The 27,745-nt window shown below is 48.4% G+C and overlaps 7 protein-coding genes across 7 annotated transcripts; 2 read left to right on the forward strand and 5 right to left on the reverse strand.

Moving 5' to 3' along the window:
• Positions 1-7: 7 nt before the first annotated feature.
• On the reverse strand, positions 8-2,202 carry V8C40DRAFT_103476 (S-adenosyl-L-methionine-dependent methyltransferase). The gene is made up of 6 exons (XM_083210689.1): positions 1,770-2,202; positions 1,662-1,684; positions 1,485-1,567; positions 1,155-1,419; positions 571-1,033; positions 8-497 (listed from the first exon to the last, which is right to left on the reverse strand). Exons 1-6 carry the CDS (start codon positions 1,896-1,898, stop codon positions 393-395), a joined length of 1,068 nt encoding a protein of 355 aa, XP_083078268.1. The 5' UTR covers positions 1,899-2,202; the 3' UTR covers positions 8-392.
• Positions 2,203-5,449: 3,247 nt separating this feature from the next.
• On the reverse strand, positions 5,450-11,925 carry V8C40DRAFT_234005 (kinesin-3 motor protein uncA). Its single transcript, XM_083213496.1, has 2 exons — positions 11,295-11,925; positions 5,450-11,197 (listed from the first exon to the last, which is right to left on the reverse strand). The coding sequence occupies exons 1-2, from the start codon at positions 11,356-11,358 to the stop codon at positions 6,048-6,050; spliced, it is 5,214 nt and encodes a 1,737-aa protein (XP_083078269.1). The 5' UTR covers positions 11,359-11,925; the 3' UTR covers positions 5,450-6,047.
• A 178-nt stretch (positions 11,926-12,103) lies between these two features.
• V8C40DRAFT_234007 (CST complex subunit Ten1) lies at positions 12,104-12,946 on the reverse strand. The gene is made up of 2 exons (XM_083213497.1): positions 12,778-12,946; positions 12,104-12,722 (listed from the first exon to the last, which is right to left on the reverse strand). Exons 1-2 carry the CDS (start codon positions 12,864-12,866, stop codon positions 12,449-12,451), a joined length of 363 nt encoding a protein of 120 aa, XP_083078270.1. The 5' UTR covers positions 12,867-12,946; the 3' UTR covers positions 12,104-12,448.
• Positions 12,947-13,557: 611 nt separating this feature from the next.
• On the reverse strand, positions 13,558-14,402 carry V8C40DRAFT_261905 (uncharacterized protein; the record flags this gene model as incomplete). Its single annotated transcript, XM_083219312.1, has 3 exons — positions 13,558-14,128; positions 14,183-14,267; positions 14,327-14,402. 3 exons carry the CDS (start codon positions 14,400-14,402, stop codon positions 13,558-13,560), a joined length of 732 nt encoding a protein of 243 aa, XP_083078271.1.
• A 1,240-nt stretch (positions 14,403-15,642) lies between these two features.
• V8C40DRAFT_272621 (uncharacterized protein) lies at positions 15,643-24,232 on the forward strand (the record flags this gene model as incomplete). The annotated part of the gene is made up of 11 exons (XM_083220378.1): positions 15,643-15,736; positions 16,238-16,721; positions 16,785-16,847; positions 16,900-16,996; positions 17,054-17,325; positions 17,385-17,707; positions 19,326-21,847; positions 21,903-22,006; positions 22,127-22,659; positions 23,053-24,127; positions 24,211-24,232. 11 exons carry the CDS (start codon positions 15,643-15,645, stop codon positions 24,230-24,232), a joined length of 5,589 nt encoding a protein of 1,862 aa, XP_083078272.1.
• Positions 24,233-24,537: 305 nt separating this feature from the next.
• On the forward strand, positions 24,538-25,264 carry V8C40DRAFT_234012 (DUF952 domain-containing protein). Its single transcript, XM_083213498.1, has 2 exons — positions 24,538-24,743; positions 24,825-25,264. Exons 1-2 carry the CDS (start codon positions 24,609-24,611, stop codon positions 25,041-25,043), a joined length of 354 nt encoding a protein of 117 aa, XP_083078273.1. The 5' UTR covers positions 24,538-24,608; the 3' UTR covers positions 25,044-25,264.
• Positions 25,087-27,448, reverse strand: V8C40DRAFT_234015 (bifunctional aminopeptidase/epoxide hydrolase). Its single transcript, XM_083213499.1, has 5 exons — positions 26,437-27,448; positions 26,244-26,379; positions 26,079-26,185; positions 25,633-26,027; positions 25,087-25,551 (listed from the first exon to the last, which is right to left on the reverse strand). The coding sequence occupies exons 1-5, from the start codon at positions 27,344-27,346 to the stop codon at positions 25,174-25,176; spliced, it is 1,926 nt and encodes a 641-aa protein (XP_083078274.1). The 5' UTR covers positions 27,347-27,448; the 3' UTR covers positions 25,087-25,173.
• Positions 27,449-27,745: the final 297 nt, after the last annotated feature.

Below are 27,745 nucleotides of genomic sequence, written 5' to 3' on the forward strand. Positions count from 1 at the left end.
AAACCACCCAAGCCTTGCTCTAACGAGGTTGCTTTTCCATCCAGCATAAACTTCAGTTTCAACATAATTCCCCCTCGTAACACAGCTGGCGCACGATTATTGGTAACAAAGGCAAATTTTGAAGCATATATCCCTGCCAAACTTATCTTGTAGTTTGGTTCTATTCCCAACGCCGAGCTATCTTGCTAATAATGCCTTATAACATGTATTTCGGAAGAACAGAAAACAAAAGAAAGAAAAATGAGAAAAAGAGAAGGAGAAAGAGGGAGAGGATCGAGGAGAAGTTGAAAGAGGAGAAGAAGAGGAAGAAAGAAGGGAACAATGATAAAAAGGGGGAAGAAATGAAGGAGGAGAAATGGCACTGTTAGCCACGGAATATTTTTCTCGCATCATCACTGCTCTCCTGGAAATGGCTTTCTCCCCCAGACCACAAAAATGGGCAAATATGCGTGAATCGATGGATCCGACACATCTCGCCGGACTTCAACCAGAGATACCTGCAGACACCTCGCTGTTAGCTTCTCCCATGATACAAAACCGGCTGAATCCTAGCAGAAACGGATTTCTCACCTCAATCTCCTCAGGTGTCCGTCCATAGACGCGGTTGAAAGGGGCCAGCGAAAATGCACTTAGTCCCATCTGCATATTCATCTCCATCAACCTCCCAATCTCCTTAAGATCCTGGTCCTTAGCCCAGCCATTCAGAGGAACTTTGAATTTCCTCTCATGAACATCGACAAACCCAACGCGCTCATATATGCTTTTAAGCTTGCAACCTTCCGAATGGGGACGCTTAGCCTCCTCTCCAGCGTTAAGGAACTCCTGGAACCATGTTGCCAATGCGCTGTCCGGCTTGAGTGTACCATCGTCGCAGTGAGGTACAGAATCGCACTCTTGAGATTCGAACCAGCCTCCTGGGGCAAGTGTTTCAAAGGCCTGTTGCGCAATCTGTGTTTCGTAGGATTCCCAACAGCCTCCTGTTGTTTTGGTATGAATGTAGTCAAAGGTTTCGCTGTAATTCCAAGGTTCGGAGCTATCAAGATCATACCAAGCACCGGTAGTCAGCATTTGGTGAGCAGTATTGCTATCCAATCACAAGCCGCTTGTATTGAAATAGAAGCATGATGGAAGGGGAAGACGGAAGAGATACTCACGAATCTTCCACATAAAATTCCACATTCGTCGGAACGACCTCGGGCTGGATTGGTGACAAATCCGTAGCTGTAACTATAGCATTTGGGAAGCAATCACCCATTGATATGGCCCAGTCTCCCGTCCCAGTAGCAATGTCGAGAATCCGCCTTGGAGGATGCTCATCCAGCGGAGCAAAGTAGAGCTTGTCACCCATCGCCCTGGTGAAGGCACAATCTTGTAAAGCTAGTCGCTCTTGTTCAACTTCGTCATTTGGGAAAGCGTATGCTATAATCAAGTTAGGTTCAACGACCAAGTGGCGTCACCAGTGTCCAAAGTGAGTTTCATCTTACACCCTTCTCTATACGCATGATAGGTCCGGCCAAACTGCCGCGGGAAGTCCATGACGCTATCGGTTAATGATGATGAATCGAACCTATAAATCGTGGTCAGCTTGGTGATGCCTGGGCGTTGCCTCAGCGAGAGGCTGCGATGAGGATTCGGGAAGCGGATCAGGCGCGTCAACGTACGTGTAGTTGCTTTCGGCCTGAGGCTAACAAGATAAAGTGTTAATTATTATCATCTCATAGATTGAAAGAAAACTAGAGAAGGAATGAGAAATCGTGGGAATAACGTGCATCTGGTTCAATGAAGCTATCATCTGATGAGCTAGGGGCAGAAACGCCAAAAGTGAACTGGTAGCCTTCCAGCCCCGAGATAGCTTGACCATCGTCGTTTTCAGGCAGTGGCTGTGACTCGTCTTCCATTGTGTACCAGGTATTTAGGTAAACCTGAAAGTAAAATCGTACTGGAAATTAAAGGAGGAAAATATCGGTGAGGAATATGGAGTCAAATGGCTAGGGGTTCAAACTCGTGGATGGGAAGCCGGAGATATAAATCGTATAGGTAGAAATCGGCCCGTGGAAATCCTTTCGACAAACGAAAACGCCGTAAATACTGTATATGGCACTGAGACACTAACACCAGAGAAGAGATGTAGCAAAGGCGGAGAGCTGAAGGTATTCGAGCAGCGGCGGAGCTAGTTGAAAGCATAAATCTGAGAAGAAGAGCAACTGACGCAGGATGTCCACACCAGCAACTCGGACCCAAGCAGGTGGTAACGAATGGAAGATCTCAAGCCAGCCAGATCCGAGATGGTGCGGCGCAACGGAGCTCGAATGAGAAGACGAGCTTTGCTCTGTGCTAGTATAGTATAAACAAGTGTCTTGAAAAAACCGACAGGGGGGTCGGAGCCTGGTCGAATTTGCCTTTTCTTCTTTTCCTCTTTGGGGGCCGCTGTCCTCTTCCTGGGGCGTTTTTCTGTGAATCTTGGCTTGACTAGATCGCCTGGATTTGCCTCTAGCTGAGATGGCCAGCTAGTAGTATGCAGTTAGGACTGGAACGCAAGCGCCAGAAAGCTTCGGGTATCGTTGCTCGCAAGGGCGAAAACAAGAACAATGAAGAAAAAAAGCCGACGCCAGATCGTACAGTCGGAAAAGCCAAGTTTTAGCCACAGGGAGAGAGGAGGTGAAGAGGGTAGACTCGACAGCACGGGCACGGGTTTCATGTGATCTGGTCAGACCATTTGCCTTTTCAAGTCCCGGGGAGCTGGTTCTGCAAGGTAGAAGGACTCGAAACATGGGAGTGGTGGGACCAACGCTCAAGCCAGAGAAATCATGCAGAAGAGGGACATTGACCAGATAGCACGGATCCTTTTTACTCGGACTGGGTTGTGAACAGAGCACAGGTTTACGGCAACACCCACAGAGCAGGTATTTGGACACACACACCACCTTTGTATATGACCCAACCAACTACCGCTCGCCTCCTCGCTCCTCGCCAAAAGACACCTTGCATTCCCACCCCATCTTATGTATGTAGGCGGGCGGATAAGGCCGAAAGAGCCTTTGGCAGCGTCGGATCAAGTCCCAGACGTCTGGGACCAGTGGGGGCTAGGGTTAGTTAGTTGTCTCTTTTATCCCGCCTACCCATGCCATGCGCCGGCATAAGAGAAAGCCTCGTCCTAGCAAGTGTGTTGTCTCTTGGTCGCCTTTTTTAGTCTGGCACCAAAGCCGAAGAGAAAACAAGCCCAAGCCGTGTGTCCCGTCCCCTCCCTCCTCCCCCGAAGCCTGCATAACCCTTGCCGAACAAAGCCCAGGGATTCACAGCCAGGATTTTTGCTGGGAGGGCGGCGCGTGTGCGTTTCCGGGTTGGGCAGATCGTAGATGGCGGGTTGCAAGACGCCACCTTCTTGGTCGAGTACAGTATGTTCAATGACAAACAAGCTTGTGAGCTTGTGTCCAATGAGCACCGACAGGGGCGTTTTTGTCGTGGCCACACATGCATGCCCGCCCGTGTGTCGGTGCCGCCCTCGGCACACTTTAGGAGGAGGAAACAAAGGGAGGTTTTGGATGAGAAAACAAGACTATCGGCGGTGAATGCGGGCAAAGGGCGGACAACGTGATGCCGTTGAATTTCTCTGTGTGTAAGCTTGTTCTTGTCTCAGTAATTATCAAATTTCATGCATACATTGAACCGGATATTATTCTGGGTATGTGATAGTATAAGTGGCCCCGGCGACGATCACTTTATACATGCGACGGCGAGTAGAAGATCCCCGTATTCTGTTCTGTCCTCTGAAATGCCCCATTACCGGTGCCTTGGGAGAAAACTGCTCCCTACATGTGTTGGGTGTCACAGACCCGGTTACTCGTACCATTGCATGATGGCGTCTCCAGTGAGAGCAGGGATGCGCCTTGCTCCATTTCTCGGCACATGAAAAGGGCCCCCATCTATCTTCGGGCTGTAGTGGACTTGAATGCATTAACCCTGATGGAGGTCAGCTTCCAATTACGGCCAACTATTAGTAGAAACTCCCGTTTCGTCTTACATGATGTGAGCGAAAGCGACCCCCAGCTTACCCATACTCTGGATATAATAATAGAGACAAGTAAGATAGATGTAGGGCATTGAATCCAGCCAACAGACTTAGTGATCCTCTTGCAAATCATCTCGGCCATATTAAGACCCCTGTCTGCCGCCCCAATCTGACATGTAACTTTTTTGGCGTGATACAAAAAAACGGTCTGTTCCATCACTGCTGTACCTCCAATGGTATCACTTTGCTACATCCCGCATCCAACAACGTTCCAGGTTCTACATACACGCATAAACGAACTAGGACCAGCTGCATCAACTCCCTGGTCTCGAAGAGCAAGTGGCTGCAACTCGGTGAGCTAGCTCAGACGCCATCGAGACCCAGCTAGAGAGGCCTGAGCTTTTACCCCCTCTTAGCATATCCATCCTGCGTCTTGCGTCCTGCATGCCTGACCTACCGCGGAAAAGAAAATCATGCTACCTTGCATGGATGGACGAAGACGACATCATATCACCTTAGTACATACGGAGTAAACCATGCTGGGAAAGTGCTCACACTGGCCTTATTCGAAGCGTTTTCGGCGATTGATGTTACTCCATGTAGTATCGAGAGCAGTATATGTAGTTACGACTATGCTCCATACACACAACTGTCTTTAACTATTTAATCATCCCCAGGTACTTCGCGATGGAAACCAAACTGCCACAACTCCTATGATAGCACTTTTCAGCTAGTTAGGAGCCCTCCACCCCAGCCTCCTCTCTCTCACCGGTCACACAGGATCAGAGCAAGGGCCTCCCCCTCCGACCCAAGACCGCCCAATAGCTAAATTCCATTCAACATGTGATATATGACCAGACGGCACAGCGTGCATGATGTGGTGTAAACTACGTGGTACAGCTGCCCGTAGGTAGCAAATAAGAACTTCCACCTTGACGGAGATGCTTACACCACTATATATCGTGTCCACACGACATGTGGATAAGGCGTATCGAGTTACCATTGCGTATCTAGCGATGATGTCGAAAAGTTCCTCGCACCAAGCAGCTAGAGCTTCCCATATAACTAACTCTCTCCCCTGCCGTCAACGCATGATATTACGGAAAAATAATACGAGTGATCCCCCGTAACGCCCCCCCCCCCCAACGCACATTCTCCCTCGTTTACTAGGCCAATGGCTACTCCGCATCAAAACCACCGACTTTCGACTAGCCATATGCCAAGCCGGGGAGACTCGTGCCAACTAATCAATATTTCCCCGCGAAGACATGCTCAAAATAGACTCGAAGTTTATGCGTATATGTTTTACTTTCACGGATCTACTCGCAACACCAAGATAAAGAAAATCGGTTTATCTTAATGTATCTACTCGTAGTATGAAGAAAAAGAAAATCGGTTTATCTTAATGTATCTACTCGTAGTATGAAGAAAAAGAAAATCGGGTTACTTCCATGTGTCTACTCGTAGCACCAAGAAAAAGACAATCTTGCGCTTCAAAACCTCATATTTGGAAAACAGATAATCGTATTAAACTACCAAAAAGAAAGCACCATCAAGAAACAGCACTCATTTGCACTGCAGCGTAAACGGAACAGGACCACATATGCAAACGAGCCGCCCAGCTTTCTTTCTTTTCTTAATAGTATATAATATAGCATTATCATCATCCATCATACCGACTTAAGCTATCCAAACCCTTCCTCCACCAGAGAGCGACCCTTCTATTCTTCTATATGTGCTTCCGCACTTTGACAATTTTTTTTTTTTTTTTTTACTTCTTCTCTTCTTGCTGCGTCCATCTGAAGGGGGGGTATAATCTAAATGGTCGTTTCAATGACCACACAAAGGGAAAAGAAAATATATATATACCTATATATCTGTAGGGGAACACCCTGAGAGAAGGGAAAAGGGAAAATCGGGAGCACGTGGGGCTTCGTGAAAACGGGGGAAAAGCAAATAAAGGAGCGCAAAAAAACAACAACAAGCCGTTCAAGATTCGTAATTCTCCTCACTCATTTCTCATTCTTTCATCTTCGTTTTAGTAGTCGCTGTTTTGGCCGGGGCTCATGATACCGCTGACAGGCGTGTTCTCACCGTTCGAGTTGAACGTCTGGTCAATCCTAAAGATCCAGTCCTGCTTGTCGCGCTCGCTGCGGGCCGCAAACAGCCATGTGTTGTCCGTCCCATAAATCGCAAACACGGCTGCTTGCATCCGCTCGCTAAGTCTCTGCAGCCCTGGCCCTCCAGCAGACGCACCCCCGCCGCTGGCAGCAGTCCAGATGGTCGAAATGACCCGTCCCGAAGCCGTCCGTCGGTGGCCGGGCGTAAACTCTGGCGAGTTGGAGGTTCGCGGCGGCGAGTCGTAGTCGTCGGGTCCGTGCAGTAGTCCGAGGACACCGGGCTGGCTGTCTATGCGTGAATTACGCAGACTTACAAGGCCCACTTCATCGCCATCTGAGGCTGAGTACACGTGAAGATATGGCCTTCTCAGCTCGACAAATCTCTTGACCCATCGTGTAGACTCGTTGTTTGGAACCAACAAGTATCCACCCTTTAGCACCTTGGGATTCTTGGGCACACGCACAATGGTCGTAATGAGACTGGGGGGTGCCGGCTCCGTTGTGACTCCATTTTCTGGGGGCTGCGTGTTTTCAGGGCTCAAGAGCTTCACAAAGGGGTCCGGATATTTCTTCCACAGCTTCAAGCATAGCTCCAACAAATCAGTTTCTCGCGTGTTGTATTCAGACGGCGGAGGAGTCAGGGGCTCAGGATTGTCTTCCTGCGGCAGCTGTTGGTCATCATCTTTCGGAGTGTCTTCATCGGGAATAGGCTCGTCTGATGCCAGTTCCTCTTCATGGATTGATGGGGCCGGAGATGTTACAGGTGTGTCATTGAGCAAATCATCGTCATTCGGAATGATGGCTTGCATATCTGGCGATGTTTCACGTTCAGTCCCATGCTCTTCTCCCGCTGTCCCAGCGACTGTGGGATCGATGCCATACTGAGCAAGCATGCTGCTTATGGCACCAAGTTCAGCGTTGCGCCGTCTCTTCTTCTTTGCGTGGAGGAAGTCGCTGACCAGAGACACGCCTCGGGGAGTCCAGCTATGGAGATTTTCTTCGCCCTTGACGTAATCGTGCTGGCTGCTCATTCTCCACAGGTCACCTACTCTCTTGATCGGGGCAGGCTTCATGGTCAAGGTGAAGATTCCGGTCGAGGAGCGCACAAACCGCATGTTCTGAAACAGCGACGAGAACATGTTGCTCTGCCGGACGAAGGTGCGAGACATCACTTGCAAATTCACCTTTTGGGAGAACCTCATGGGCTCTGCGAGTTTCTCAGACGAAATATCCCAAGTGACAGTCATCTGCACGCGGAACTTTTCGGGCGTAACACGGTCAAGGAGAAGTGAATTGTGCAAGCTGGAGTCCCATTGGGCTTGCACCACGATGTTGCGCGTGCCGTTGGGATTCTCGCGGAAAACTGGATTTCCCGCAATCTTGAGGGAGATGTCCCGGTCGGTGACCATGTCGGGAGATTTGCCAGCTGTGTCGACGGTTCGAATCTTACCAACGCGGACAGCAGTAACATCTCCCCAAGGCAGGATATCTCCCGAGCTATGCGAAATGTCAATGCTGATACGCCTCTGCAATCCTTGGTGTAGCTGAAATGTTCCACTGTCAAGCTCGCTAGACTGCGTCACTTCGACGGCCGCATACTCTCCGTGCTCGTTGAGCTCCATGATCTGGATTCGAGAAAGTAAGTCGTGCTTTTCCTGCGTGTAGAACTGTGACTCGTTGATGCGAGCTGCCTTTGCACCGTCTGCAGCGGGGCATGCATCTCTCATGTCGTCCCAGCTAAGGAGCTTATCAAGGTGCATTGTCGAAACCTTGGCAAAGATGGCTGCTCTCAGGGTAACTTCTGGAGTTGCAAACAAGGGTACGCTCATGCTATGAACACTCTCGAAACGAATTGGTCCTTCGTCAAAGTCCTTAATCATTTGCGTGGTCGTGATACCGTCCTCCTCCGAAATGCCGGGGATGAACAGCTGGGCGTGAACGTCCGTGCCCTCTCGCTCCGCGAAACCAACCATTTCGTGCATAACGATGTTGAACTTGATTGTGTTGGTAGGTGCACGGGCGTGGGACGGTTCCAGGGACAATTTAATCATGCCAACCTCGTGAGAGGTATAAGGGGAAAGGACGTCGAGCGCAAAATCCTGAACACGGCTCTCAAACACAGCCCTAAGGGGAATGTCCACCTCGCCAACTAGAGTGTAAGAGGGCATGTTTGTCTCCACAAACGGGTTATCTAGGCTCAGATGTTGGGCATACTCGGGCTGATCGAGGTACTGGTGCATCTGGCGCATCACACGCACCCGGTCATACAGCTTCTCAAGACTCCACAGGCGAACTACGTTATTCTTGTAGTCAATTACGCGGACACCGATGCAAGGCTTATAGGCCTCCTCCAGCGCCACATCATCTCCTTCACTTGTTAAGCCGTTAAGGACCATGTCGTAAGAAGAACACAGCACGTGTCCCTGATCGACCGTGGTGAACTGGAAAACAACGTTCTCGTCGAGCTCGTTGCTCATGATTTGCGCCTCTTTCAGGATGGATGCGTTCTGGAGCACAGTCTCGGCCATCTTGACAAAGTGACGGCTGCGCCATGCCTTGACCGTCCTCTTTGCAATCTCAATCTCAAAGTCAGACAGCCGAGGGCTTGCCTTTGGGCGCTTCAAGGGGTCCATCTTCTCGATCTTCTCCTCAAACTGCTTGCGCTGAAGGCTGAGTTGCTTCTCCATGTCCTCTTTGAGTTCTCTAAGGGCGTGAGCCATGCGGACTTTTTCTTGCCTGATCTCTTCAACTTCCATGTCAGAAGCCTCGGCACCCCTGAGTTGGCCTCGGAATTCCTCCTTTTGCCTCTCGAACTGAGAGTAGAGTTCTTCTCGAACCTCTCTAAACCGATCATCTTCTTGCCTCGGCGTCGAGGGCATCGTCAGGGCCGTATCGAGAGAGAAGTTATCAATAGTGCCTGTCGACATGTACTTTTCCCTGATTGGATACGATGTAGCCGACTCTGAATCATCCCCGTCATCACGCCCATTCACACGCTCTGCTCTGGCCCTTTGGACCTCTTCAAACAATGAATTTAGCTCTTCATCCGTCAGACTGGCGAAGTTATGGTCAGTCCCGAGAATAGCACCAGCAGCCTCTCTTCGAGCGAGAGACCAATCAGAATCCTTGCCGTTTCGCCCGAAAAAGGCTGGAGAATCCGGCCGAGACAGCTCCCCGTTCTCTGAGACTGAGACTGAGACCCTACTAAATGACCTCTCATGTCCAGGAGTTCGAGGAGTCGAGGGGGCTGGAGTGAGGGCTTGTAGCTGGCTGGCGGTGATAGATTGTCGCAGTAGGCTTTGTCTTGCGGCGCCTTCGCCTTCGGCTCTTTCTGCCCTGGCCTCCATGGGATGATTGAATCGAAAGATGTGAAAGTCTCCGAGGATGACTCGGAAGCCCGAATGGAGCTGCTTCGGCTCGGTGATTCGCTTGCCGTTGACCATGACTGAAGCTCCCTCTCTAGGTATGACGGTAACAACTCCATCAGCATTCTCAAAAGTACAATGATCGTGCAAGATTCGTGTACCGTTCAGACGGATATTGGCTTGATTTTCTGCGTTTGTGTCGACGTTGCCTACAGTGGTAGTACCGGGCTTGAGGTTATAGACTAGACACTCTGCTAGAAGGGGGTCGTCTGATAGGTTGACAAGATGGGGCATCTTCTTTGGCGTGTGTAGACCAATGAATCCCTTTTCGATGCTGATGCCGAGTTCCTCCAGGGCAGCCTCACGCTCCTTGTGAATCTCCTCCGTCTTGGCCAACTTCTCCTCCCAGGTTTGGTTCAAGTCGGTAAGCAGCTTCTCGCTTTGGCTCAATTGCTCCGCAATCTCTGCCTTTGAAACCTTCTTGACCGTACCATCGGACGCCGTGATGCTTACAATCTGTTTCTCCAAGGGTGTGCTCTCGTCGTAAATTTCGTCAGGGGGAAGGCCGGCACCGCCGGCACCACCACCTCCTCCACCACCTCCTCCGCCAAGCTTGCTCCTCAAAAGGTCTAGTTCCTCTTTGAGTTCTCTGATCATGCGAGCATTTGCATCCTCGTTGACAACAGCGTGGTTCTTGATTCGCTTCGCGGAATCGGCGTATCGGAGCGTACTTATTGTCTCGTCATAATTGATGTCGGCAGGACTGATGGCTGCAATCATGGCCGTCATACTGTTTCCACCCAAGGAGTCTTTCAACAACCAGGTAAGTACACTGTCACGATACGGCACCTGAGAGGCACCCTTCTTTTTCTTGCCCGTGGACAAGTCCGCCAGCGCAGCAATGACACGACCAAGCGTGGAAAGCGATCTGTTGATTTCCGCGCCTTCCTTTAATCGTGCGCCAGTGGCACCGGTCGAGTTGGCTCTCTCGGAACCAGCCAAATCGACCAGACTAATCTTGGCAACCTTTTCAAGCTCCATTTTCGTATCGGCATCATACTTTTTCTGCGTCAACATGAGCGTGAAGACGGCGTGACTTCGACTGGAGGTTTCGTTCATGTTGGTTGCGGCAACGGTTCTGGCCTTGTTTCCTTCGTCCATGAGGTTTTCGATTTCCTGGAAACTCGTCACAACAAGCTTGGCGAGATCCTCGACATAGGGACCAGTGGACGGGTGTTCTCGAACTTTCAAGTTGCCCTTTGTCGATGGGTTGAGCAGGTCGCGGACTCGCTCATTGTAGATTTCCAGGTACGACACTTCGACGGTGCATTTGTTCGATTTGTCTCCTTGTATCTTGTCGATCCTCTGGAACATTTCTTGACAAATCATGGGAATGATACCGACTTCCTTGCCATAACCCATCATGGAGTATGATTTTCCAGAACCGGTCTGGCCATAGGCAAAAATACAGTTGTTGTAACCCTCAAAGGCGTTGTCCAAGAGCGGCGCGCCCAAGTCCTCAAAGAGATTATGCTGCCCCGCATAGTTGGGGGCGTCCTTGTTGAAAGACCAGTATGACCTGTCGAACGCAAAAGCCTTTGGAGCACTGTCTTTGGTCCCTTTGGCCAAATGACCCTCTGGCGGCGTGATGACGGTCTGGTTTCCTTGCATGTCCACGATACATTTTGATCCGCGGTCGATTTCTGTACCCAAGCTGTTAACCCTCGTCTCGTCCTTGCATGTTTGGCCGTAGACCGCCTGGGATGAACCGCTCGACGGCTGCGTAGTTTGTAAACCCACCTCTGCCATTGAACGGCCGCACTCTCACCACCACCTTGATGTTTCCTCCCCCGGCTGGCGCCATGACTGCTCGAACGGATGCGGGGACCTAGGCTGGTCCCCTCGGCGGCCGCGCGGTTTTGTTGGCAATGCGCCCGAGTCGGTGAGTTGAATCGTCCAAGCGATACTATGAGGAGAAGCTAGCGGAACAGCGCCCCCATGTGTTTGCAAGAAAAGAAAGAAAACAGCGGAAAACAAGGGCAGAGGAACAGGAAAAGGCGAGACGAGCGTCAAGGCTTCCTGTCCATGCTCAAGCTGTAGCTGTAGCTTCTTTGTCGCCTCTTCGTGGCGGCAGCGGGAGCCCCGATTTTCCCGAGGTCGAGCGTTCGCAAGCGGCGGTCGCAAGGCTCAAAGCTTACAGTTCCTTTGTAAGGTTGCGCCGACTCGATGGCGCAAGGCCGCTTTGCTTCGTGGATGCGATGAGCCTTTGCGGTTGTTGGGCGGCCACCAGAGCGTCTGTTGATCGGTACAAACAGCCTCTCACTCCAAGCTGCGAGAGAGTCGAAGGAAAGTGTCGCCAGGAGAAAAGAAACGCGGTCGCGCTGATGTTGAACCTCCTTGCGGCGGAGCGGCCCTCTTCTCTCTTCTCTTGATTGGAGCGGAGAGTGTCTGGGTGCATGCACATGTACTCCTACGGCCAGGGGAGCGAGTTTGCGGTCTAAGCTTGTGAACGGAGGTGGCCCCGCAGATTAGCCGCTACTTTTTACTGTGAGCTTTATCGCTGACTGATGGTGGGATTAGGGGACAGACGCTGGAAGCTTCGCTCCCCCTCCATGGGGGCACATTTAGGGGCTTCACCTTGATTAACTCCCCTGGATATCAACAACTATTACTCTGACTTGTAAATATTGATCATGATCTAGACTCTAATAGCATGTTTAGACGGTCACACATAAAAAGGGCATACATAGATGCTTATGCGCCCCACTGCCTCGTGGCGCGGCTTCTCCTCTATGCCGTCAACTCTAGAGTCTATGTCATTGTTTTGTTTCGGGTTTGCTGTCAACGTATCAGAGTCCATCCATGTCAATGCACACTAAGAGCTTTAACTGCCTGACGTATCATAACCTCCCCAGTCCTTCATGTGAGCTTTCAAATAGAATAGAGGCCCCCCGTCAGGACCCTGCCATCTGTTCCTGCAGGCTCTTTTCGTATCTGCCAATATCCAACGGGCCCGTCGGCCACAGCAACAGGGCCTGGACATGCACAAGCGACTCACTGCCCTCGACAATGTACCCCACAACACTGACCCATTGCCCAACTTGTGTTACTCCTGACTGAATCGTCTCCAGGACCAATTCAATATTTACCCGCACAGTCTCGTTTGTGCCAGGCGGGTACATGTGTCCCAGGTTGAGGCATGCTGTTGCACTGTCGTATGAAATGACGCTGTCGCGGGCTTAAGCAGTGGAGGGGCCAAAGGGGTGAAGAGATTCTGACATACCATCCTAAGAATCTCACTTTGTCACCGACAGGCGCATCTTTCAGCTGGGAGAGCAGACGGAGCTGAGAAGGGACGGGCCCCCACGACATTGCTTTGTGATTCTCAAGAAGCTTTCATTTGGAAATGATTGTGGTAGGCAGTTGATACGTCGAAGCTCGAATCCAGTGGCTTGTCCAAGCTGAGTGAGCTTTCACAGAACCCCGCGCTAAGCATCTTCGCTTTACGGTGAGGTAATCGGGGCGCCGCCGTTCCGGCTGCCGCTTGTAAGTCTCAACTGAGACACTACACCTAAACACAATGAAAAGCCAACCACAGACAATTGAATACAGTTCCCTCAAACTACGACAAATGAATCATACTTTCCACCAGATCTTCGGACCTCCTATTACAACCCCCTTGGAAGAGTGTAGCCCGTGCCCGCAGCTACTAATCCGGTTAGAAGCTTGTTCACAGAGATACCTGAGCTACAGCCCCTATTTATACACAAACGACAGGATCACCGAGTCCCCTTTATACGATACAACTTTTTCTCAGTTATAATATCATGAATTCTGTATTAACCGCTGGCTATCTGAGATATTTTAACGAGTGTATATAAACAACCTCCTGTACTCAGTTAGCCGGGCGCCCTCGATTGCTTGGGCGCCGAGTCTATCAAATATACTTGATTGATAGACTGGAGATATACTAATCTTTTTTTGCAGTTGTTTACTATACAGAGCCAATATTCGTAACCATTCTGTGCTAAGCGATAAGTTGAGAGAAAGCAAGAGGTAGCATTCAGTGATCATTTCGTTGCAGCCAAGGACGGCAAGCCATGTAGAGATCATGATATGCCTTCTCATTGCCAACAATTCGTTCAAAAGCACCACCTTGGAGACATCGACACCATTCCAAAAAGGCCACAATAATGAAATCTGCGTAACTCGGCGTCTCTCCCCCCAGACAAAAAGGCCCATCCTGCCTCTTCAAAACCCCGGCGAGCTCATCTAGCAATGGTTGGGCTTTGATCCACGCTTCCTTCCCTCCAAACCTATCCTCTAACTCTTCAAGGGTCATGCCGTAGATTTTCTTTCGTGCTTGTCGATGAAATGCAATCGTAGGGCCCGATAAGCATTCCCGTGGCATTCTAGGATCAAGCACAGGAGCAAGGCATATAATTAGACGCTGACGGTTCTGTGCAACTTCCTTTGCCACTGGGTGATCAACCTGGGCGCTGGGCTCTGGCTTGAGAGCTTCTAGCTTCTGCGCTATGCTCAATGATTCCATGACATAAGAGCCATCTGGGAGGCGAGCCGCGGGTAGAGTATAATCGGCTAACTGAGTTCCTGGAATATGAGCCGTGATTCCGCTATATATCTGTGAGCTATCTAACCATGTATACCATCTACGTGGCGTGACTTACAACGATCGGAGGGTTGGCGCGACGTCTGGTCCATGCAGCCATTCAGTCTTGTAGTCTATTTCCTTGAAATTAAGAAGAAGTCGTGCTAATATTGTCAATTAGTGGTGAGACTTCTACTACTATTTGGAGGTAACTGTTACTTACTCTTCCATACATTGGGTGACCAACATGTCCCGGTCCCAAAACGACTAGGATTATCGTAAAGAATCACCTGAGCCATGTTCTCAACTAATTCGTCTTTTATTTCGCTCGGTGTGTTTGAGGTCAGTCTACGGTGGTTGAGTTGGCTTTTATAAGTGTTTTGAAGCTGTAAGTCTAGAGTCGGCAGGCCACTTCCTCGAGAGTGAATCTTACGTTTCCTACGAGTACTAAGAATAGGTAGGCTATGATGAATCACAAAAATTTTATAATCTCTCCCCGGCCAACGAGCATCAACCTTGATACAATACGACGGGCAGATGGGGTCACGGCCGTGGCCCAACCCCCACAAGCGCGGTTTAAAACGCAGTCTATGTCCGGCTTTGCTCCTACTCCGCTGTTCGCTTCGGTCATCCGGGGCGGAGTGCGGCCCTTCCGCAAGTTCGGTAATCTCACAAGGCACTACTAGTAGAGGACGCATTTTAATGCTTGAAAGTACATATAACTAATGTAATACTCCGACATAGCGTAGGACAGGCGAATAGCATGATCTACTACTCTAGTTGTTGAAGATTGGGGTTGTCTATCCGTACTTAGACTGAGTCGATTTCATTGGAGGGATTCGTTGGGATGTTACTCGATCAGTTTCCTTAACTCAAGAAAATCCTCTTCCTATTCGCTACTCTGTAAACTATATTTTAGCTTGGAAGATCGACAATAATTTTATTGAGATTAAAGTTTAAACACACCCTGCCTTTTACCTCATTGCACGTATTCGAGCGTAAGTACTTTACCAGGCGGAATGTCACACGTTGCTTTGCACAGTGTCTGATCAATAGGCTACTGGAGTACCGAGCAGATGCCGCACTATTGGAATACGAAAAAGAGGCCTAGCTATCTTGAGGCGTAAGCAGGTTACGGAAATCGCTGTCATGAACAGCTAGATGTGCAAGGGGCTTTATTTCAAGCTATGGAGCTCTCATTATGACTAAACACATGTGTTTGCCCTAGATTAAGTTGGCACGCATATATAATTTCTCTTGACAAAATGTGCAAGCCATTGATATTAGAGCTTCTTCCCCTATTAAGGCAGCCTGTGACCATTTAACATTGCGTCTCGATGTAGAGACAGTGAATGTCTCGCGAAACACGATCCACAAGGCTGCTCACAGTGGGTCGCACACAGTATGAACTCTCTTAGTTCTTAGCCATCCGTATAAGACTGTTAGGTACGCTTCGCGGATCACAGTCGCAATTTAACTGATACGAGTCGGCAGTATATTGGAATTCAAATGAGCCCGGGTGATGGCGTTTAGAACTTAATGGCAAGTCACGTACAAGAACGTCTTTTGAGTCATCTTGAAGAGCTGGAGAACGATGGAGATAGTCTGGAGCCAGTGCTTACAGGAGGATCAAGTCTAGACAACTAGATAAGCACCATCAGCAATTGTAGGTCATCTTGTGGAGACAGTACGTCCTTGTCAGATCATGCTCCGTTGACCTAGAATATGAATTCAGGTTGGCGTTGAATATTCTCTCGAGCGTCTGCTGCGGCCGACCTTAGCGGGGGAGTCGGACTCCGATGCGGCAATGCCGCATAAGTACGGCGTAGGTCGCCCGCTTCCCCCAAGCTATTGTGCGCCTGATTTCTCACTATTTGGTCTATCGATCTACAGAGATCCTTCGCAATGGACTCTCCCCAGTCGTATTCCATTTGTGCGCAATACGCGTGTTTATATTGCCGACAGCACAAAAGACGCTGCGATAAGACCCTACCGGCTTGCAAGTTATGTATTCGCCGGAGCACCCCTTGTACCTACCCACGTCGCCGTGGTCAGATACCTGCCTTGACTCAAGATACCCAGAAAGCAGAAGGGATAAAGACAATTTCCCTAACTCCTAGTGACGCGACTATAGCTCGGCACTATAGGACAACACATGTTACTACCGCTATCCGCTTCATTGAGCCCAGTGTCTATCACGATGCTTCACTCGGGCCGCCTTTTGAAGATGTCTCCATTCCCAGCAGTATCGCAGCCCATGTCGGCCAACCCGATCAGATATATGAAATAGGAGCAAAGTTTTTCCAGGCGACATCTCTCTGGATGCCCATTGTTTGCAGGAAACGGTTCTATGCTGATGCACCTAACCCAATTTCTCCCTACCGGCGAGGCCTCATCCTCTTGGCTCTGACGATGAAGCTTTACTGCGCACCAGCCTCTGAGAATGGTAATGACGGACGATGGACACTTTATCAGTTGGTGAAGTCGTTTTACGCAGACATAGAGGCCACTGCTCCAATGTCCGTGCACATCCTCCAGGCCGCGGTATTCATTGCAATCTATGAGATCGACCAGGCTATATATCCTTCTGCATACCTGAGTGTGGGTACTTGCGCTAGGTATGGGACTGCCTTGGGCTTGAATAAATTGATGACATGTCGGGTTGAGGACGGTAAAACTAGGCTTTCAGGGGTCGAGATCGAAGAGCAAAGACGTGTTTGGTGGGCTGTCTTGATGCTAGATCGGTGAGTTAAGTAATGCTATATTTGGTGGCGATACAACTAAAAGCGTTCAAAGACTTTTGAATATAGGAGACCCGGGCCGACCTTTGGCAACAGAGGATCCAACATTTGACAGTTTTCTACCCATGAATGACAGAGAATTTAACGATGGTGTAAGTCGTTTGCCTTGATTGTGACAGCTAATGGTCTAATTGGCTGACATTTCATAGATGTTTCGGCCGGAAGATGCCATCACAGTATCTGCTGGGTTCAATCAGAAGACGAGCCTTTTTGGTGGCCTTGCTCAAGCAACCTATTTGCTTGGTCAGACAATCAAATCTATTTCGTCATTTCCTTCGCCATATGGAGGGAGTCAGGCCGTCCGCTTCGAAGAACATACAGCACAACTGCGCCGTACGCTACACGCATATGTACAAATGGTTGAAAAATGGACCACAGTCCGGAGATTACAGTACTGTCCCGCATCTGCAATTTGCTACATGTAAGCAACAGAGAGGGAGAAAAGACCTTGTCGATGTAAGCTTAAGCTAATCTTGCCAGTGCTCTCTTCTTGCTTCAAGAACATCATTGGAAGCAGACTGGTGCCGCAACTGCGCAAGAAATACGTAGCACCATCTTTGACGAGACCAAATCCGCCTGGGAAGCCATCTGTATCATGGCCAAAGACCCAGAGGTGAGCTGTGTAGATCCACCTATTTCGAGGGTCGCAGGCGAACTCTCGACATTATTTCGGCAAATGATATATCAAACCACGGCCCAGTTCATAATGGTTGGGTTTGGGGATCCCGATGTAGACACCAAAGATAAGATCGAAACTCTCACGGGTATTTTACATATGATGCAACCGCGTTGGCACCTCTCAAGTAAGCCATTATCAGAATCAGTATAACCATCCATTTAGGTCTAACATGAGACATCTAGCTGTATTGCTGAATATTCTGGAGGCTAAAAAAGCCAAGTTAGTATCAGCAGCACCTGATTTGAGATTTGGTCTAGGCAAAGTTACCGGTTATAAGTTGATACTTTCTACATAGATACTGGACTTGTCCAACGCCAACCCCATGGCCTTAGACCGGCCCAGGCATCCTGAGTCAAACCAAGAGAAGGCAGAAAGTAGTCTTCAAGCAGATAGGCCAGAGAAAGAGGTAAAGGACTAAATACTGTTCTTCCTGCGTTAAGTTGAGAATGCGTATGATCAAAAGTCTCTTATCGCTCAGCAGCATGTATTTTCGGTTTCACTGAGACAACGCTGATCATGTTCTCCAGCCTCTCAGTAATAGCTTGAGAGAATGTTGACTGTTCCTCCATAGCAATCAGTTTACAATAGTGATGTGAGCCACACCATCCAAATGACAAAACAGTGCATATACTACATAGGATGGTGTGAATGATACCACACGATGCTTTTAAGCTGCTGCACTTTATTTTTGGATTATTTTGGAGAATTTGGAACCAGTTGACAACTTGTTGGAATCATACTAGAGCTACATTGACAAAACATGAAACCATTTCAGCTCTTGAAGCCGTGCCAGCTGATGAAACGGTACCGGGTTCAGGTACATATATGTACATGTGTATGTATTGAGATTTTGGAAGGGAAGTGTTATTCAGCACCCCAAATTCGTTATTCAACACCCCAGCGTTTGCGTGGAATTCAAGGACCTGTTTGCTACTATCACTATATGTATTTTCTACTACAGGTATCACTACTTTCTGCTACTATCGCTACCCTCTGCTACTATCACTACTCTCCTCTAGTATCTGCTATTATACATATATTCTTCTAATATCTACTACTATTACTATCTTTTTTTTAGCATCTGGTATTATTATCTAGTACGTATAGCTTCCATATAGGACGTGGGATGCTGGATAATAAATTTGGGAGGCTGAATAACTGCTCCCTTTTGGAACGTGCCAGTAGTTCCAGGGGTACCTTGCAAGCACCCACTAACTTCCGCCAATGAACTGGTGATGATTCGTTTCTGCACTTTTGCCTAATAAATCCCGCTGCTATGAGATGTAGAGGAGATGTTCTCTTTTAACATAAATAATATATTGAGAGAAGAGAGTTATTATAATATTTTTGCATGGTGTTGTAGCTGTAGGTGACCGTAGGCGTTGGGACGCTGGAGATAACTATGTCTATAGAACAACAGAGCCTCACGTTTCACGGCTGTGCATATTTTTATCGAATCACACGCGTGCATAGTGGTAGGCAGACGGCAAGGCATTAATTGGGCATCAATGCATGTAGGTAAAATGTATGTAATGAGAAGTTTATGGTATACTTGATCTGTTTCTTCTTCATATTTGCAGGCTTAATGATGCTATAATCTAAAGCTTTCACACGCAGCTACTCTATTTTAGTCAACTGTGTTAATATTTTCTTCTTCTTTACTTTGCTACGGAAGATGGCAGCCTTTAGCCAGGCTCCAATAAGTCGCAGCGACTTTGAGATCGGAATACTTTGCTCAACAGATCTCGACTACACCGCTATATGCCTTCTTTTAGATGATTGCTGGGACGCTGAAGGAAATACATTTGGTAGAGTTGAGGGAGACTTCAACTTCTATGTCACAGGCCGCATTGGATCTTTCAATGTTGTTATCTTGATGCTAAGCGATAGGGGCAAGGCTTCGGCAGCAGCCGCAGCAACCAGCCTTCGCTCAAGTTATCACGACCTCAAGCTCATCTTTATAACCGGAATCTGCGATGGTGTCCCAGGCACAAAGGGAGAAGACGGGGAGCTTGCTCTAGGAGACGTCGTCATCAGCAAGAGTATCGTTCAATATGACCTCGGCCGCCTCTACTCCGACAAACTTGCCATCAAGACTGGCGTTGAAGACAGCCTTGGTAGGCCATCTAGAGATGTTCGAAATTTCATCGCTGCCATGAGCACTAGGCCACACCGCAAGGCTCTAGAGAAGAGAGCGGCGGCTCATCTAGCGCAGATTCAAAAGGAGGCTGTCAATAGAGTGACTTACGAGTATCCTGGCTCAGCCAACGACGTTCTTTTCGAACCTACATACCATCACGAGTGCCATCATTCAACGGAATGCGCATGCACGGATGATCCATCTCAAGAGCTATCATGCGAAGAGACTGGCTGCGATTACAATTGCCAGCTACTTCGGAAGCGCTTTGAAGATACGAAACGGTCGCAAGTCAACCGGGGATGGTTTGTATTCTTCGGAAGAATCGGATCTGGAGACACAATTTCCATGTCAGGAATATATCGTGACCAGATCGCTCGAGAGTTAGACGTCATAGCTCTCGAGACTGGAAGCGCCGGAGCTTGGGATGAGCTGCCCTGTGTTATTGTCAAAGGCGTAAGTGGCTACGGAGACGGTCATAAGAACAATAGTTGGAATAATTGGCAAAATTTTGCCGCTGCAACGGCTGCATCAACCACGAGAGCACTGATTGAGCGTTATCCTTCCACGGACAAAACACACATCATGCGGAATCGCCAAGTATACGATGCTTGCCTCAAAGATTTATTCAGGACAGATCCCGAGGCTGACAAGTTACGTATTGAAAGCACAAAGGGTGGATTGTTTGCGAAGGCGTACAATTGGATTCTCACGAATGAGAGCTACCTCCAGTGGCGTGATAATGCCGAATCCCGTCTACTGTGGATTAGAGGCGACCCTGGAAAGGGAAAGACAATGCTGTTGTGTGGCATCATTGATGAATTAAAGAAGGACAGGCCGACCAAAAATGTCTGCCACTTTTTGTGCCAGGCAACAGATTCTCGTCTTGATAATGCGACATCAATCCTGCGTGGCTTATTACACACAATCATCGGCCGACAGCCCGTGCTCTTCTCACACATGAGAGATGCATATGAAAAGGCGGGAAAAAAACTATTCGAGGATATGAACTCCTGGTACTCTCTTTCGCAAATATTTCTGAACATTGTCAACGACCCTCATCTAGAAAGTCCAATCATCATTATCGATGCACTTGACGAATGCCAGACAAATCTATCACAGCTTCTTGACTTAATAGCGAAAAACGTATCCTCGTCCTCTTCAAAAATAAAATGGCTGTTATCAAGTCGCAACGAACAGAATATCATAGACGCATTAGCAACAGCTAAAAATAAACGTGCCATAAGCCTCGAACTTAACGCCGATTCGGTATCCAAGGCAATCGAGGATTACATCAACCATGAGGTGCAGGCGCTCTCTACGCTGAAAGAATATACGCAAGATCAGGAAGCTAAGGTTAAAAAGTATCTCCATGAGAACGCAAATGGCACATTTCTCTGGGTTGCCTTGGTTTGCGCACAGCTTAAGGGAGCTTCTCGTTATGATCCTCTACCCAAGTTATCAGAGTTTCCTGCAGAACTTAGTAATTTATATGGGCGAATGATCACTAAAGTGTGCGACCCTAGAATACTAGGCCAAGGAAGGAAAATTCTTACCATTGCCACCGTCGCGCGCCGACCTCTTACTATTAAGGAATTCAATTCCCTTGTTGACACTTCTGAGGATCATAGACAGTCTCTGGAATTGGTCTGGGAAAACATTTTGGGCTACTGTGGCTCGTTCTTGACTCTGAGGGATGATACAGTCTACTTTGTGCATCAATCAGCCAAAGACTTTCTCATCACAGAGGCATCAACTCAACTATTCCCTGACGGTCTAGGCCTTGTTCATGCAAACATCTTCATGCACTGTATATCTGCAATGCATAAGACTTTGAGAAGGAATATGTATGGCCTGGAGAAACCTGGGTGTGCGATGAATCAGGTTACCATGAATCGAGGCCAATCTGACACGCTCACCTCTGTTGCGTATTGCTGTGTCTATTGGATTCATCACTTCGAGCAATCGGTGGCTGGACCTGCATTAAGCACTTCCGACGACACAGAAAGACATCGAGTGTTGTACACTTTCCTTAGTGGAAAATATATATACTGGCTAGAAGCTCTTAGTCTTCTTAAGTCCATGTTTATTGGAATGGAAGGTCTACAAAGGCTCAAGAGCTTAATTGTACGTATCGGTACAGGATCATACATATGTAAACTTTACTGATTTATCTGTTTAGGTTGACGAACGAGTACCAGGACTCAAAGACCTTATCCAGGATAATTATCGATTTATCCAGAGGTTTGGAAATCTTATAGCGGATTTTCCTCTACAGCTCTACATGTCCGGCTTACTATTCAGTCCAACACATAGTCTCACACAGAGGCTATTCACAACAGAGTCTCCAAAATTTGTTCAACATCTCCCCAAAGACGAGATGAATTGGAATCAATACATACAAAGATTTGAAGGCCATATGGGTCATATTCTACACCTCGACGTCTCTTGTTGCGGAACGTGGTTAGCATCTTCGTCCAAAGATGAGACAGTAAAGATTTGGGAAACTAAGACCGGAAGATTGATACGAAGCATTAAAACTTACTCTTATTCAGACATAAGCTTTTCTCCATGGAGTAGCAACGAGATAGCATGTGGCGGCCTCGACGGGGACGAGATTATCGTCTGGGATATCGTCACAGGCAAGATGTTACAGCAAATCAAGCTTGCCGAAACAAGATTGATTGAGATAATTTCGCTGTTGTCCTCGGTACAAAATGTACTAGGATGCGTTTCATACCCAGAGGATGGCAAATCAAGGGACATCTCGTTGTATAATACAAAGACTGGGGAGATGATGAATCTGGTCAAATTCCCTCTAACGGAACAAGAGTCTGATTATCTTTTCGCGTTTTCTACTAAGGACAGCAGAATTCTTGCAGTAGCGTCAACATGGGATAAGCTCGATTACACATATGGCCCCGAAATCAACTTATACAGTTTGAACACGAACAACGAACTTCAAAATTTGCAATGTCTCACATGCCCACAAACCCAAGCAATTAGATTTTTGCACAATGGCCATTTCATAGTTGTACATAAAATGTCGAAGTCGACCTGTATTTCAACGTTTGACGTGGCAACTGGTGCGGCTCTATGGAGATCTCCAATCTTCATTAACCTTCTCCCTTCCTATCTCGCTTTATCAAGAGATGGCCGACTTGCATCATGCAACTTCAGCGAGGTTAACATTCTGGATACCGCTACTGGACAAATACTATCGACGCAAAAGGTTTACTTTGGAAAATTAGCATTTCCATATGAGCAAGACAGAAATCATATATATATTGCCAGTCAAAACGTCATTAATGTTGTGGAACTCGGTTTACGAGAGCCATCTTGGAAGAACCTAAGTAGTGGCCATATCGAGCAACTTCGCGCTGAAGGCCCTGCCGTTCTTTCACCCGACGGGAGACAGCTGGCTACATTCACAATAGAGCCAGTGCCAATGATAGTTGTCTGCGATACCTTACTTCAGAAGAGGACTTGCATCCATCGAGTAACCGGCATGAGAAACCCTTACACTCTCGCATTCTCCCCGGACTCGAGAAAGCTAGCCTGCTTGCTAAACAGCAAGCTTCGAGTATGGGATGTATCGTCAGGATCGAAGACGAAGACTCTCCTCTACCACAAATATCACCGTGAAAGAGATGACTATACGCTACTCTTCTCCAAAGATGGCAAATATTTAGCTGTTGCCTCTACCAGTCTCGGGACTTCAGAATGGGTCAAGGTGAAGATTGAGATTTGGAACGTTGATACATCACAGCGGTTTATCTGCCTAGAAGGTTTGAAGGGGCAACATGAGAGGCTGTGGGGAACTTCTCTTGCATTTTCTCCAAGCGGCAAGTTTCTGGCATTTTCATGGCATGTTACTGAAGGAGATGTCACAAGAGTCGAAGTTTGGGACGTTACTTCTCGCAAAGGAGTATTTTCCAAGAGCATCTGCGGCAATGACTTGAAATCTTCTACTGGGATCCCCTCTCCTCTTACTAGGCCCGTCAGTTCTTCTCAGTCTACTACAGAGTCGGTCGAGCTTAAGCGGCTATCTTTCCTGGACGAAAGTCATTTGATCCTTGACATGTATCACCATGGCGATATCCGAGTCATATTTGAAACGAAGAAGAGCTCAGGGCCGGCAGAGCAACTAAATAAAGAACTTGTTCATTTGAGAGATGACAATGATCTCACCATCGACCAGTCCAATTCTTGGATTAACTTTAGAGGCGAAAAGCTTCTGTGGCTGCCTCCAGAGTACCGTACCTTTGAACACTTGTGGGATATTCAACAGAACTGCATTCTCAATACACGCCACTATGATGGACGCCTCTTTCTTTGGAAGTTCTGTTGCAGTGGCTGCATTGGACGGGTTTTCACCCCGGGTTGGCAACCGGGCGAAAGCACAATGTGCTCCGCAGACGCTGAGGTGCCTGTAAATAGGCCGGAGCTTAGTGACGGCGAACTGGAGTTCCTTACAATGGATCCACCAGACGACAAGATGATGGTGTTTAGCAGTAAAAGTATTGGAGATATATGGAGAAAAGTTAACCGAGAGATACGAATGAAACGTCTGGAAATAGGCAATAAAATCTCAGGAATTGGGAGAGCTTCTTACTAGGTAGAAGTTTATGCGACTTTTCATTACAGCAGTTATTAACTTGGCTGTGGTGGCAGACAGTTTCTCATCGCTTTTGGCCAACCTCTTAACTTTAATTTGACTGTATTACAATTCAGTAAATGCATACCCACTGCCCCGCATTCCGTACAGCTATCCTCTGATAAGCTGACATCGGCGCTTTTCTTCCACTCAAACATTAATCACTATATCAACTCACCTCACACTCGCATTGTCAGTTATTAACTGCAAAAAGCAAGTCTTCGCTTCAAAATGTCTGCCGCCAATCCCCCCAAGTACATCTACAAAATCCTGCCCGCCGCCCCTCGAGACCCGCTGCCTGAGCAATTTCCCTTCTCACAGCTCGATGCAAACGACGGCTTCGTTCACCTAAGCACGGCTACGCAGGTAAATAATACAATGGAGCCCACTACTACGAATTGATTACGTAGTTAGGATTTTCATCATCTGATCTTTGTGGGAATTTAGGTTCCAAACACGGCCGACTTGTTCTTTACTGAGGCGACAGAGCTGTGGCTCATCAAGCTTGAGCTGGCAAAGCTGGCGGACCCGCTGAAATGGGAAGACGGGTTCCCGCATTTGTACGGCAACTTTGGCGCAGCGGATATCCAAAGCTTGGAGAAATTTGAGAGAAAAGAGGGGCAAAAGTGGTCGGAAGGCATGAAGGCTTCATCTTGGTTAGAGTAATTACATATCGTCACATATACAAAGTAGACATGGCATCACGACAAGGTATACTACGCGTATGAGTGAAAAAAGTTCCATGTCCTTCTTTTCTCTTCTTTTTTTTACTTCTTTGCTATAAATAGGAGGGCAATTAGACACCCAGATCCTTTTCCACCATACCCCTGCAGATGGGGTGGTAGAATTCCTTGTTCTTGGCAAAGGTCTCCAGGGCAAGGCTGCGATCAACCTTGTTCAGGGAGCGGAACAAGGGTCGAACAAACTTCATCCGGCCGACCTTTCCGAGCAAATCGGCGGTCTTTTGGTAGCTGGTGCTGTCGTTGGCCTTGAGGGCAATTTGGAGGTAGGCAAACTTGAGCTCAACGTTCTGGGTGTTTAGGAGATCGTAAGCGCTGCCGAGGAGCTGAGCACGTTCGGTGCTCAGAGGCTCGAACTGCTGCAGCTTCTCGAGGAAAACAATCTTTTGGTTGGAGGAGAAGGATTCAACATCCTTGGCACTGGGCTCATAAGACTATTCATTTCGCAACGTTAGCATGAGACGGCTCAAGAAGGTGAAGGGGAAAAGAATGAGGAGAGTGAAGAGAAGACTCACAGCATCCTTCCACTTCTCAGCCAACTCATAACATTGGTTAGCAAGGGTGGTGTCAAACTCGGGCTTAGGAGGTAAGCCAGGGGTATAGAATTTGCTCTCCCAGTCAATGGTGGCCACCTTCTGCTTGACCTCTTCATCACCCAGGTTGTTGAAGAAGTCTACAAAGGTATCCCGGAACTCAAACGAGTCCAGAGACTTGCCAGCCCACTTTGTGAAGTAGTGGGGGATAAACTTGTTGAAGTTGTCTCGGCCAACAAGGCGATCCAAGTAGTAAAGGAAGTGGAAGCCCTTCTCATAAGCAACAGTGCTGTAGACATCCTCAGGGTCCACGTTGTCGTGGCTAATAATGAGCTTGGTGTACTCGTGGTCCTTGCCAAAGTGTGCAACAGCGTCCTCTAAACTTCATGTTAGTATTCGTCTACGTCAGTTACATCGTCTACACTCACCGAGAGCCTTCCATCCAATGATGGATGAAAAGTCAAACTGGGGCTCGCCGTGGACGGCAGCCTCAATTCGTCGCTCCAGGTACACGGTCCAGCCTTCATTCAGCCAGCTGCCGTATTTGTCAGATCAATCTCATAAATCTTAAATGAGCAGCTCATGATACTTACAAGTGCTCCCAGCTGGCGTTGGACACCAGGTTACCGCTCCAGCTGTGGGCAAGCTCGTGAGCAATGACGTCGACGTTCTGCCTGTCACCGCTGATAATGGTGGGGGTAGCAAAAGTGTAGATGGGGTTCTCCATGCCTAGGATGAGAATTAGAACAGCCACTGAAGCTTGATCGATGTATAGGTGATTCTTACCTCCATAGGGGAAGCTGGGGGGCAGAACAAGCACATTGTACTCTCCCCACTTGTAAGGGAAGACGATGCTCTCGGCGATTTCCAGGAACTTCTCCATGTCTCGCTCGAGCTCCCACTGGCAGCCCTTGAGCTCATTGGGACCAGTAACAACCTTGCTGCGGGATCCAATGGGAGCAGCAACGATATCACCAGAGGCAACGGCAAACAGGTACGAAGGAATTGGAACCTTTTGCTCAAACTCATAGACCTTCTCCACGCCAGGAGTGGCAGTGTGGTCACCAACAGGAACACCGCTGGCAACAACAGGAAGAGTGGACGTGAACTTGAAGCTGACGGTGGACTTGACATCAGGAGTGTCCTGGCAGGGGAAGATGGAGCGAGCGTTGATGGCCTGGCACTGAGAGAACATGTACGGGTGCTTCTTGTTGGACGTCTGAGCGGGCGTCAGCCACTGAAGGGCAGTGCACTTGCTGGTCGTCTCCAGCTCAATGGCCAGGTTGATGATGTCGCCCTTGGCCGCGCCCTCGGGAACCTGCACATGCAGCGGCGCTCCAAAGGGATCCGAGTGCGGCTTCAGCTCCCACTTGGACGCAGCATCGTTGACGTTGACGGACGAGACGTTGACGAAGCGCGAGTCGAGGATAATCTCCTTGCTCTCCTTGTCGGTCTGGCTCTCCAGCTGCAGCACAACGGATCCCTTGAGGCGCTTGTTCTCAAAGTCAATGTTGAAGTTGGCAGTGGTGTGTCTAGTGCGCCAAGCGCCGTAGTTGGACAAGGTGGTGGGATCGCGAGTGCCAGCCATGGTGTTGTTGATTGTTGCAAAGCCCCGCCTTGAATAGTACTGGTAGTAGCTTGTGATGGTGCGATTCGTGCTGCGAAAAAGACCAGCTCGGAGGGAGAACCACGACATGTAGCACAAGCACAAACTCAGCACAAAGTCGAGGGTTTTTTTCGACAGCAAGATGGAGCGGGCAAAAGGACCGACTCAAGCCGAGTTCGAATTCGAGCTCATTGACAACGTCGAGCAAGCTTGCAAAAGGTCCTCCGGTGTGCAGTTCCTATTCGAGGAGCATCACGTGCCGCACCACTTTGCGGAACATTTTTGAGTTTCCACTGTGGGCTCTTTCGGCTCAGCGAAATTCAATTCATCCATACACTACAATTTGTGTGCATTATGTGATGTGATGTGATGTGATGCGTAGCCGCTGTTTGAGCTCATCACGACTCTTCACATTTTTGATGTTCTATTCTTTCAATCTTTTTGCACAATGCTATCAGATCGGTCTTAGTCGAGTCAACTCACTAGACC

This window comes from Trichoderma camerunense, assembly GCF_050948025.1.
Source record: "Trichoderma camerunense strain CBS 138272 chromosome Unknown V8C40scaffold_2, whole genome shotgun sequence".
In the NCBI taxonomy this organism is placed as follows: domain Eukaryota; kingdom Fungi; phylum Ascomycota; class Sordariomycetes; order Hypocreales; family Hypocreaceae; genus Trichoderma; species Trichoderma camerunense.